The sequence below is a fragment of the Lathamus discolor genome, chromosome 2 (assembly GCF_037157495.1).
Source record: "Lathamus discolor isolate bLatDis1 chromosome 2, bLatDis1.hap1, whole genome shotgun sequence".
Taxonomy (NCBI): Eukaryota; Metazoa; Chordata; class Aves; order Psittaciformes; family Psittacidae; genus Lathamus; species Lathamus discolor.
Window position 1 is genome coordinate 42,252,538 of NC_088885.1, and position 12,037 is coordinate 42,264,574.

General features: G+C 39.2%; 1 protein-coding gene across 1 annotated transcript in view; it reads left to right on the plus strand.

Annotated features, from left to right (window-relative positions):
- GPR158 (G protein-coupled receptor 158) overlaps positions 1-9,570 on the plus strand; it is a 183,728-nt gene extending 174,158 nt beyond the window's left edge. The window contains exons 8-11 of the mRNA XM_065666605.1: positions 1,268-1,406; positions 5,569-5,674; positions 6,594-6,740; positions 7,508-9,570. Of these exons, the coding sequence (XP_065522677.1) occupies positions 1,268-1,406; positions 5,569-5,674; positions 6,594-6,740; positions 7,508-8,962 (1,847 nt within the window). The 3' untranslated portion in view covers positions 8,963-9,570. The remainder of the gene's footprint in view (positions 1-1,267; positions 1,407-5,568; positions 5,675-6,593; positions 6,741-7,507) is intronic.
- The last annotated feature ends 2,467 nt before the right edge of the window (positions 9,571-12,037 follow it).

Below are 12,037 nucleotides of genomic sequence, written 5' to 3' on the forward strand. Positions count from 1 at the left end.
TTATAAACTATTAAAACTATAAAAAGCATTTATAAACTATTACAAACCAGAGGACCTGTCTCATGAAATACCCAGTGCAGATCTTTTATTTCAATCTGTTGCTAATGGCAGGGTTCACAAGCATCTGTGACCTTGTCCAAACCTAACCAGTAACGATTTGCTGATCACTACAGTAGGGTGATGTCAGCAGTTACCAGTTCTAGTTACAGTGTAATAATACTGTGCAAAAAAATATCTGTGAAAAGGGGCTACTTTACTATTATACTACCTTTGACTGTAGTTTTTACAGCAAAAATGCAACAAGGCAAAAGCAGTGTATGAGTAGCAAAGGGATTACACAATATTTCTGAAGCTGGTCTGGAGCAGTACTGGCATTATGGGGTCTAACATGGAACTGCATGTTGCTGGTTAACACTCAAACACTTCCAGCCATCATCAACCCAGACTGCAAGGCAAGAGGGACAGGCACCAGCTCTGCTTATGGCTGGATTTGGGTTTTTTTTCTGGAAGTGCAGTTTTTTCAAGGTGGATATAAAATCACTTCAATTGTATCATAACCAAAACAAAACACAGCAAACTGTCCAGTGGAAACTGAAGTCAGAGAATGCTGGGTGCAGGTGAGTTAGCTTTAAGAGGATAGTATAAGATGATCCTGACCCCTTACTCCTCTCTTCCTTTTCTCATTTTTCTCCTAACAGAGAAATGCGTCATTTGTTGTAATTATATTAGACCCTTAGAAATGACTCATCATATTATGGGCACCAGCAGAATGAATTATCATGAACAGAGGATATTTTTAAACCCAAAATATATTGTTATATCTGAGTTATAAACCTTTGAAATGAAACTGTTGTCTTAAAGAGCTTGTAGCACCAGTATTTGCTTCTGTAACAAGAACCAGAGCCACAAATAAATTGCTTGTTATTCTAAGTAATGTCAAACTTCTGTAATACCAATTTGAAAAGCAAGCAAGACATTATTAGACATTGTCCTAAAGTTTGTCAGTTGAAAAACTGAAACGCCATGAATGCAAAGCTTCCTGATTTGGAATAAAAGAAGTGTGTAAAATTAAAACCAAATCTGTCATGTACAGTGACAGTATCTGAAAGAGTCTGAATGCCTATGTGTGCACATATGTACTTGTATAAGCATGTATTGTCTTTACATAGATACTCACACATGCAGAAGATACTGTAGTACTTCAAATTTCCTTCCTTTTTGATCTATAAAACTAATTGTAAATTATTTCTTTTTGTTCTTCTCACAGCTGAATTTTTATTCCTCTTGTGGGGTGTTTATCTCTGCTATGCAGTGCGGACAGTCCCATCAGCATTTCATGAGCCACGTTATATGGCTGTTGCAGTTCACAATGAGCTCATTATCTCTGCTATATTCCATACAATTAGGCAAGTGATCTGTAGATCTAGTAATTAACTATTTATCTTTCAGGTTTCATATGGTGCAACTTGAAATGGGTGAATGGGTTAGGTTGCATAATGGAAGGTGTTATTTAAGTGATTAAGTGATGACTAAACTTAAAAGTGATCCCATAAGATTCAAGAATATGTACAATCAACCTGTTAATTGTATAACTGGGGGGGGGGGTGTTCAGTATAACTAGCCGTTATGATCTTGTCTGAAAGTTCAGCATATATGGTAAATTAGATAAAGCAAAACTACTGTCTGTCTTCAGTCACCTACATACTGCTCACTGGTTTGTATCCCTAGAACAGCAGGTAAGAATGTTGGTTTATGTGAACTTTTCCTGCTGTGTAAGATTGGTAAGGTACAGCTGTACGTTAATCGTATTGGTTTGTGCATGAAGCATAGTGCTTTATATGCCGATACAAAAAATAGGCATGCATACAATGCTATAACAAATATAAAGCATGCGTGTCTTGTAAAGATTATCATGAGCTCTACATTTCATACTTGTAAATTATTAGAGTAGTAACAACTAAATAAGGGTCTTTGCCAGAGCTACATGAAAATTACTATAGATGCCTTTCCTACAGAGCACCCTGTAAAAATGAATTCATCCTAGAATACTCAAAATAGTAAGATGACATGAATTTCATCTCATCCTGTAAGAGATCCTACTGAATTTCTGTGACATTCTCACACTTTCCTTTGCCTTCTGACAGACCTTATCTACTAAGAACTTCTGGGGTTTTTTTTAATTGCTCCACTGACAGTCTTCAAATACGCTTCTCTGCTCCTTGGTCTGTCTTGGAACTCACATTTTTCTCTGCCTTCTTGATGTTTGCTTACATGAGGCGTATTTGTTTTCTGAGTAAACAGCAGCAAAGCAAATTTTTCATCTCTGTTCCTTCCAGATGCTCTTTTCCCGTATCATTGTTATGAAGTTTGCTGCACCTTTCAGGCTTGCAACTTTCTGTTTCCTTTAGCTTCTCCTCACCACACATCTCAACATCCACACACTCTCAAAATCTTCTTCGCTCCACAAGTAACACAAACATTTTCAAAAATAGTGTTTAAAGTCTGTATTCAATAGAAGTATTTTCCTTTTCGTTCCTGGTAGATAGATAGGAAATTCAGTTACAACACTTCTGTATTGATGATAGCCGATATGAAAGCTTCTCAGTCAAAATTTTCACCCATTAATTAATGTTCCTAAACCATATTTTGGGACATGTTAGAAGATACAGTTCAGTGCATTCAGAGAGCTATTATGTAGGTTGAAAGTTTCTTTTAACAATAGGAACGGATGAAAGTGATCATGGATTAAAGAGGGGAAAAGGGCATTTTAATACATGCCTTATGAAGGAGACACAGAAGGATTAGGTCTCTCAGTTTGTCCTCTCAAGAATCCTTCAGCCAAAGGTCTGCTGATCTTGTTCTTTAAGAAAATAAAAAAGTACATTTTGTATTGATTCTCTGCCCTCTGTCTGATACATAGTGGTTTGTTGAAGAAATATCATACACTGTTTATGGATAGGAATGAATAAAATTCATGGGAAGTACATGATTCCTCCTAAGATTATGTCCATTTCTGTATATGCAAGTCTTAATCCAGTCTCTTTGAAGATCAGTTTTTATTTTTGTTTGCTTTTTTGCCTTTGTCTTCCCCCACCAAGTTTTGGATGTAAGCTGAAAGGGCAGAAATGTAAGACTCAGATTTATGTGACATATCTGAGTTGTTGTGAAGTTGAAAGCAGTGGAGCCCTGAAGGACACCTACTATATTACAAGGCAGCCATCCAGTCTGAAAACTCACAAAGCTCATGTAAGATTCATGTAAGCACTAAATAAAACCTTGAACTGTTTGCATTTTGTTTTCCTTTAAAAGTATTATTCCAATTTCAGAAACAGAGGATTCTTGATTATCTTCAGATCAGCATAGCATTAAATTCCTGCATTACTCTTTCCCAAAAAATTGTATGGAAAAAATCTCATTCAAATAGAAATCACATCTCTTCTAGGTCTGAAGGGCTACTACAAATGCTGTTTTGCTTTTAGGGGTATGGCGTGGATGCCTTAGTCAAGGTTTTACACATACAACAAGCAAAAAGCCTTCACAGTATTTGAGGATTGGGGATGTTAAAGGTTAACCAAATCCGGTGGCCATCAGGACCTGGGAGCTTTCTTTCCTGTGTCTGTCTGCCTGATGGACTTGGCTGCTGTTGTTTCCTAGCTAGACGGAGAACCTCCACTGGTGCTGTCACGTGCAATACATGGCTGGCCACATGGACCAGCATAGATCAAACACATACAGCCTAGTTCTGTTCCTCCTCTGCATCCCTGATGACCCACGCACCCTGTGTAGGTTCACAATCACACTACATTCACAGTTCCTTCAAATATGAGCACAGTTCTTAAGCCAATCTGATACCTATCTTCAAGTTTGTGGCCCTGTAGCCTGTCATGGGCTGAAACCTTGGATCTACCCCATGTGGGTCTCCTGTGTGCTGGCTAGTCCAGCCTGAAGTTTGGTCATGAGTTGAAAATGCACACATGCACAGCATAGAAAGTGAGATCACACAAAGATTAGGAGAAGGATTTAATGAGAAGATAGGAGATACAGCAATGATCAGGTACAGGGCTCAGTCAGTGACAACTTGCTTTCATGTCACTAGCCCTTTTTATCCCCACTTCTTTCCATGCTTGTACTTCTCCCGTCTACCTTAGACCCTCTCTGTCTCTGTCCTTGTATTCTCCCAAATAAACAACCTTTACTATTTGTCCCAGTTTTGGTACATCTGTACTCAAATTTGGTATTTATGATATCTTTACCTAGGTAATCACAGCCTTACATGCTGTTACTGATACGGTTCCATTGGTACCACTGAACTTGCAAGTTCTCCTCCCCCAAGAGCCCCCAGTGCTCCCTTCGGTTACCTGTAAAGTTTGTTTCAATTGGCTCCTCATTAACCACCTATGAAATCTTGCCATCCACCATCAGGACTGTCTGCAAGTTTTGTTCACTTTTCGCTCTGTTGTTTGTTTCATCTAGCAGTTTCTCATGTCATCTTCAATAGCTCCCATGTTGTGTTCAGTTAGCTAAACCTCAGGTCTGAGCCTTCTCATATCCCTGCACCCCTCAATAGCAACATCTCTGCAAGAAATAATTACAATATTTTACTGTGTTCATGAAACATTTCATTTACAAAGTATTAAACAAGAAATGATGACTGTATTATTATGGCATATAAACCAGTGTTTCATGCCAGACTATTTCTGTTAACAAAAGCTTCTGCAAAATACGCATCTGTGGACTTGGATAAGTTGCAAATGTCATTTCTATCTGAATGATTTTTGTAAACCTGCAAATTACAACAAGCCAGTGGTACATCCATCCATTCATCCATTGCATTGCTTACCATTTCTATCTTTGGGAACTCAGTAAGGCAGATAAGCCAAGCATGTTCCAGCTAGCTTTAACTGCACTGCTTGTTCTACTGCTCTTTGAGAAAGCTCAGCAAGGAATTGCTTAGTCTGGGAGGTTCAGCTGCTCATTTCCTAGCATTTGCAAGGCTCTTGGGCCTGCAGCATTGGGCTGGGTGATCCTGCAATCAAGACTATTTCTTTGCTCCCTGCTAAAAAGCATTTCAGTTTGGTTCTCTCTTTGATGGCTTATCAGCCGGACTCTGTAGCTGCAATCCGTGAGCATCTGTATTTATGAACAGCACTACAATTTATCATAGTACATGTGCTTACTTAACCTAAAATCACCTGTTCAGATCCTTAGTGTATATGAGCTGCCATAACTCAGTTCAGGCCAAAGAAGCTGTGACAGTGTAGACCATCAAAAAAAGACAGCTAAGAAGGTGGAATAAACAATATCATTTAAGGTCTGTTGTTTCTTTTGTGCTCTGTTTTGGCTTGTTTTGTTGGTTGGAGGTTTTTTTTTTTTTTTCTGAGTTGTTTTCAAATTGTGGTATATAGGTAAAGCATGAGGATGTCATTTTTAGTCTGTATGAGAGCAGTACAGAATAAAACCAGTTGTGTCTGACCTTTCAATGAAAAGAAACCTAAGGAACATTAAAAATGTTAACTCTCATGCACTGGAGAAAAGGCAGTGAATTGCAGCCTTGAATTCTATTTTCAGATTCATTCTTGCTTCGAGACTTCAGTCTGACTGGATGCTGATGCTGTTCTTTGCACACACGCACTTGACTGTGACAGTCACTGTTGGGCTACTTCTGATCCCTAAGGTATTTGAGTCTCCTGGTTTTTTTCTTCTTCCAAGACTGAGGCAGATAGATGTTCTGCAGGAGCAATTCTGTATAAAATAGCGACTGATAGAATAGGAAGATAAAAGATTTGTCTATGTTGGCTAAAAGGCTATATTTTCTTTTTTTTTTATTTTAAAGACTCTTACACATTTTCAAAGACTGTTACTTTCAGCTTTCAAAATTCCAGGAGTTTAAAGTACCTAAAATTTTGATGTGATTAATACAAGGAGAAAAGAATCCTGCCTTGCCTAATGATGGTTTCAGGTATTTGGTTCAACTTGTACAATTTTCAGGTTAATGAAGCCACTGTTCCCATCTTTTGACTATGTTTCAGAGTAGGGTATGCTGATAACTGTCAAAAGTACATACAGTAAACAGTCATAGGAAGAGGACACATCGATTGAGCCTTGATACTGAATAACCTTATTTTAAATTATTTTTCTGTTCTTTAGAATATTCTTATTATTTTCTATTTTATATCCATGTACTTTATTTCATACCTTCAGAGATGCCTTTCTAGACTGACCTAAAAAATGTGTTGACCTTTCTGAAGCTGACTTGTAACTAGGGATCCGGCATTTCCATTTTTAGTTGATTATCTGTGTAACACTTCACAAACTTTTTTTCCAGCACACCAATTAATGCAGGGAAATAAGAGAAGATTCACAAGGTTTAGTTCCATTCATAAAGTCCTGAAGTCAGATGACTGTGTGGACAATAGTAACTACAGATGAGTGAATCACTATGAGTAAAAAAAAATAGCTGACAGCCTCTTTGAGTTCAGAAGTTCGTATGAATTCTATAGAAGGATCATTGTGCAATAAAAACTGTTGATGTAAACTGCTACAGTAATGCTGAAGTAAACTTTTGAACTGATGGCAACGTCTTTTTTATGCAGTTTTCACATTCAAGCAATAACCCAAGAGATGATATAGCTACAGAAGCTTATGAAGATGAGCTTGACATGGGTCGATCTGGATCCTATCTGAACAGCAGTATCAATTCAGCATGGAGTGAACATAGTTTGGATCCTGAAGATATTCGGGTAGATATAATTAATTTAAATAGCATTTATTTTCAAGAACAACACTTTTTCCTATGAGTAAATTCTGAATTGCAGCAATTTGAATTTCTGTGCAGGTATCAGTTGAAATAGGCCAGCTTAGGTCTCTCAGTGATTGTGGTATCAGGTCATGTAAAATCTCATGGAAAATATTCACTAGTGTGAAGAGACACTGCATCACTAGTTGTAGTAAAAGTCATACTGAAGGCTAAAGAGGAGGAATCGTCCGCAGCAAGAGCTGTTTATCAGTTTACGTAGCCTCTTTGAATTGTCTTGAAGTACAAGCAATACGTAGTGTCAGTATGACCAGTCATTTTATATAACATATCTGTAAGTATACATAACTATATAGGTAACATTAAAAAATAAACATGATTAACAGAAAAAAAACCCCACTTTATTCCTACATTACATGATAAAAGGGCTGATGTTCCCAGAATAAAGAAGAGCTGTGAGTTCAGCAGGAAAGCGTACACACAGCCCTGAGAAATCTGAAACATACAGCATAAATGTATATGAATTGCACATGCTGTATGACGCACAGCTGTGGAAGGTTACACGTTTGCGTGTAAGGGTTGAACTTAAAACTGGGATTCAAGTTGATGGAGAAATGGTGTATCGAAGAATTAGACAAGTCAGGAATAAGTTCAATGCCATTTTTAGAGCAGTAGGTGATGCATTCATCAGGCTGCTTGTTTGACTGTACTCATTCTGTACCTGCTAATTTTTCCATTCACTTTGCTTCGCAGGATGAATTGAAGAAACTATATGCCCAGCTTGAAATCTATAAAAGGAAAAAGATGATTGCTAATAACCCACATCTCCAGAAGAAAAGGTGCTCTAAAAAGGGGTTGGGGCGCTCGATAATGCGACGTATTACAGAAATCCCTGAGACAGTCACCAGGCAGTGCTCCAGGGATGAGAAGGACCTGATGGAGCACAGTGCTGTGAAGAACATGGCTACGCTGAAGAAAAACCCACCAGATTCCACAGGTTCTGCAAAGCCAAAAGAGGAGACTTTGAAAAATAGGGTCTTTTCCTTAAAAAAGTCCCACAGCACTTACGATCATGTTAGGGATCAAACAGAAGAACCGAATAGCTTAACTACAGAAAGCACTGAAGTTATAGCTGCTGAGAATTCACTACTGGACTCACTGAATGATAACAAGTTAACCAAAAATGCTCCTGAAAAGGTTGAAGCTGTCTCCACTGAATCGGTCCCTTTGGTGTGCAAATCAGTAAGTGCACATAACTTAAGTGCCGATAAGAAGCCTCTGCATCCAAGAACATCTGTGTTACAAAAATCCCTCAGTGTTATTGCTAGTGCCAAGGAAAAGACTCTGGGACTAACAGGTAAAACACAAAGTCTGGAAGAAAGCACTAAGTCTCATAAACCTCAGCCGAAGGGTAAGGAGGCTGGCAAAAAGCACTCGGTCTCTGATAAAGGTGAGCATAAGGATTCCCACCAGAAGAACTCTACCCACTCTGAGGAAGCAAAGAAAGCCCATAAATCTTCAATTATGAAGCAGCAAAGGGTTAGTCAGACACCTGCAAATCCAGACACAGGCCCAGGTAAGTCTCTACACAAGGACAATTTCGACATAGGAGAAGTCTGTCCTTGGGAGATATATGATCAAACTCCTGGTCCTGTGCCTTCTGACTCTAAAGTTCAAAAACACGTGTCTATTGCTTCCTCAGAGCCAGAGAAAAACCACCCTTCTCAGCCAAAGGGGAAGACTCATCGTAAGCTGAAGACACCTGAGGGGTATCAGCAGTCAAATCAAATATGTTCAGAGAAGGTGGAGGAAGCCGCTCAGGAGACAAAAGAGCAGCAGGTCTTGGAAAATGACAAAACCCAGCCAAATTCCAAGTCTCCAGTCTCCCCTGGGCTGAAGCATGAGAATGTGAATAGATATACACCTAAGACCTGTGCTGGGGAGCTAGAAGAGCTACCCCAGAGAGCAGCAGAAAAAGAAAACCTCAATAAATTGGCAGAACAGAAAAAAAATGCCTCTTCCGAGGGAAATGTGCTTTCATCTGACTCCCGTAAGCCAAGTAGTTACTTCCAGCAACCTTTAGCATCTCGAGCTGAAGTCTGCCCTTGGGAGTATGATACACCAGATTTACCAAATGCAGAAAGAAGTGTAGCTTTATCAAACACCTCTGCTATAAGTGCAAATAAAACAGCAACACCTCGAAAATAAGAGGCTTTTGGACTGAGGAGAGTAGCAACATCAAGAAGAAAACAGGAAAGACAGAGGGGACTTAGGCCAAAAGGATCTGAAAATTCCTAAGGAGCATCACTTAAATCAAGGGAATCAGCACTACAAAGAAGTAGGAGTTAAGCAAAGTAAATTATCATCAATGTTGTTATTATTTAGTTCTTGAGTGCCAACAATGTGATTAGCAGTGTCCAGAATATGGTCCCTGCTCCAAGGATTTTACTGTGTCAATGAAAGAAACCTGCCTTTGTGAAATCACTTCTCTTTTAAAAGAAAAACATGCAGTGGTAACAAACGCACAGTGTAGATCTCAACTGAATTATTTCTGAATGCCAAAACTGGCTTTAACTTGCCCTTGGGACTTTAAAGATCCAGCAGAAGTAGGGAACACAAAATGTCCTGATGGCAAAAAGGGGTATCAATGAGCAGCTTATTAAAATGACGACTTTTCACTTTACATATTTAATCTAGATAGCACCGCTAACTCAATGCATCCCCAAAACACATTTTATATGATGATTGCTCTCATTTTCTTATTACTGTGTGTTTAAGTACATTGTTGTGTCTCATATTAAAGCATTCCAGGTTGTATAATTTTTTGCAAATAACTTTGATATTATGTGACACAACAGTGCGTTTATGCAATCTGCAAATACTTTCTTCTAATTGCAAGTTAAAATACCTGCTGTAGACTTTTTTGTTTAGATATAGAATTGCAGTAATCTTTCACAGGCTATGGAAGCCGTAATTCATATAGGGAAATTCCTTTGGGCTTTGGAGATTATTTTTTTTTTCTTTCCTGTGATTTATATAGTGATTTTTTCTTTTTTTGTTTACTCTCTGTTATTTATAGTTTGATACAGTATTATTCAGGGGGTTTATACGCAGTGAGTTACTTGTTTATGCACTTCCCTGTTAATGCTCATAGACTTTGTTTATTGTGGAAATTCAGTCGTCTTAGCTGCTTATTCTGGTAAGTCTTAGGACAACTTATCTGTTGTTTGTTACTAATTGGAAACTATCATCTAACAAACCAGAAATCTTGCTTAAACATCAGTGGTAATACTGAGTATATCCCACTATTAAAATAAGCAAGAATGACAATGAAAATATACCCCAGAAATGATTGCCTATTTTACTAAAACCAGATAACCCTTGGAAATATATTAGGTAGTTCATATAGAACAACAGTGTGCTGTTTATCCCTGTTGGCAAACCTCAAAACATTAGCCCATGGAGTGAGAAGTCCAAAATATTACTCTTCCCCCATGTATGTAATTGTAAGAGACAGTGGGAAGGGAAATGATGGCATCTCTCTCACACTGTCCAAAATGCTTTGATTTTATTTATTTATTTACTTAATTGTTTGTTTATGCATACTTTTGCAGTAAACCTTAGTGCTTAATACAGTGCTAATTTTCAGTAATAACTACAGTCCTCATTGTGCATATGAGCTTAATTCACAGATGGCCCATTCACAACTATGAGTCTTGGTGATGGTTCAGCATCAAGGCCTGAGGACATACTGTAAAGGATCTGAGGAGTATCACTAATACTAAAAAACCCTCAGCTATCTAAATGCAGTGCCAGTAAAGCGCTGTTAACTAGAATTGGCTATCTATACAGTACTCCAAAACAGACAGCTCAGTCCTAAAGAACTTGTGCAATTTGAGAGAAGTGATGGGGTTCATTGGAAGAACATGAAATGAGGATGATCGAATAGAATGTGTTGTTTAATATATATATAATATATATATAAAATAGATATTTATATATGTTTAATATATATAAAATGTCTTATCTAATACACACATGCACCTACACGTATGTAGTATAAACTGATTTTTGTGGCATCATAGAAAAAGTGGCTTAAGATGAAATTAAATGAGCACAGGGACTTAAACAAGCTGGGCATGAGGAGGACTTTCTTTGTCCTTTAAAAGGGACAGGAGTCTATGGGTATGTCTACACTGACACATCAAGACGGATCTTCCTACTGCCTCTGCTAAGCTGAAACTGAGAACATGCCAACACCTGAGCCAGCTGTGGTCAAGCTGGCTCAGGTCATTGGCTCAGGTCTCAGTGCTGTCTACATACATTGGCCTCAATCATAAATTCTGCTCATTAGCTTCAGATTAAAGTGGCCAAACTGCCCAGCTAACCTGGTTAGCCTGAATGGTGCTCAGTTCCACCATGGGGACATGCTAACTTAGGTCTGTGCTACCCTGGGCTTGTCTGACTCTCCCACCCCTCTTTTGTAGGGTATAGTTATGCCCTAGAATATCTGGTCTTTGCCTTTAACACCCATCTTCCAACCAGGACCCTTTCAACCCCTCTTCGCCTGTTAAAGGGAGTCAGGCATATGAGTCTGGGTGCTTCGGACATTTGTGCACCCGTTTTCCATACACAGTGCCAGTGGCATCCTACATGCAGAACAAATCTAGCTTTCTGCTCAGTGTGGAAAAGAGCTGAGGTTAGACTTGGTGTGCCCAGATTCTCCCTTCCCAGTCCCAGAAACTCATGGGATTTGTTAGTAACCTTTTCATCAATTTCAGTGGGATTTAATCAGTGCTTAAGAGAGAAAGTATCCCTAAATTTCACTGCAAGGGAAGAAGTCCAGCCTGGGAACGCAGCTTTCTGTGAGTCCTCTGGGAGAACACACTGACCCCCTGTGCAGAGAGAGGCACAACTTTCAACTTGCTGAGTATGGTGACCACCTTGCACCTCTGCTACCCCTCATGGAAGGTTCTGCAGCCTGTCTCAGCAGTGGTTTGTGTAAACAGGGAGGGGGGGCCACTTATGGCAGGTTGACCTGACTCACTGAGTCAGCACTTTGTTGCAGCCAGGTGCTGAGGTTAAAAGTTGAAGTCCATAGGAGAGTCAGGAAAGGAGATGTTTGTACATACTCACAAGAGCAGTTGCCAGCCCTGGCACCCACACTCATCTTGCCCTCCATCCTTTACCTTGGTGCAGAGCGAGGACACACTGCCTCTGCTTTGCTCAGCAGCAGCTGTGTCAGGGTGCAGCGTGCACCAAAGGTGAGGGGAGCCATATCAG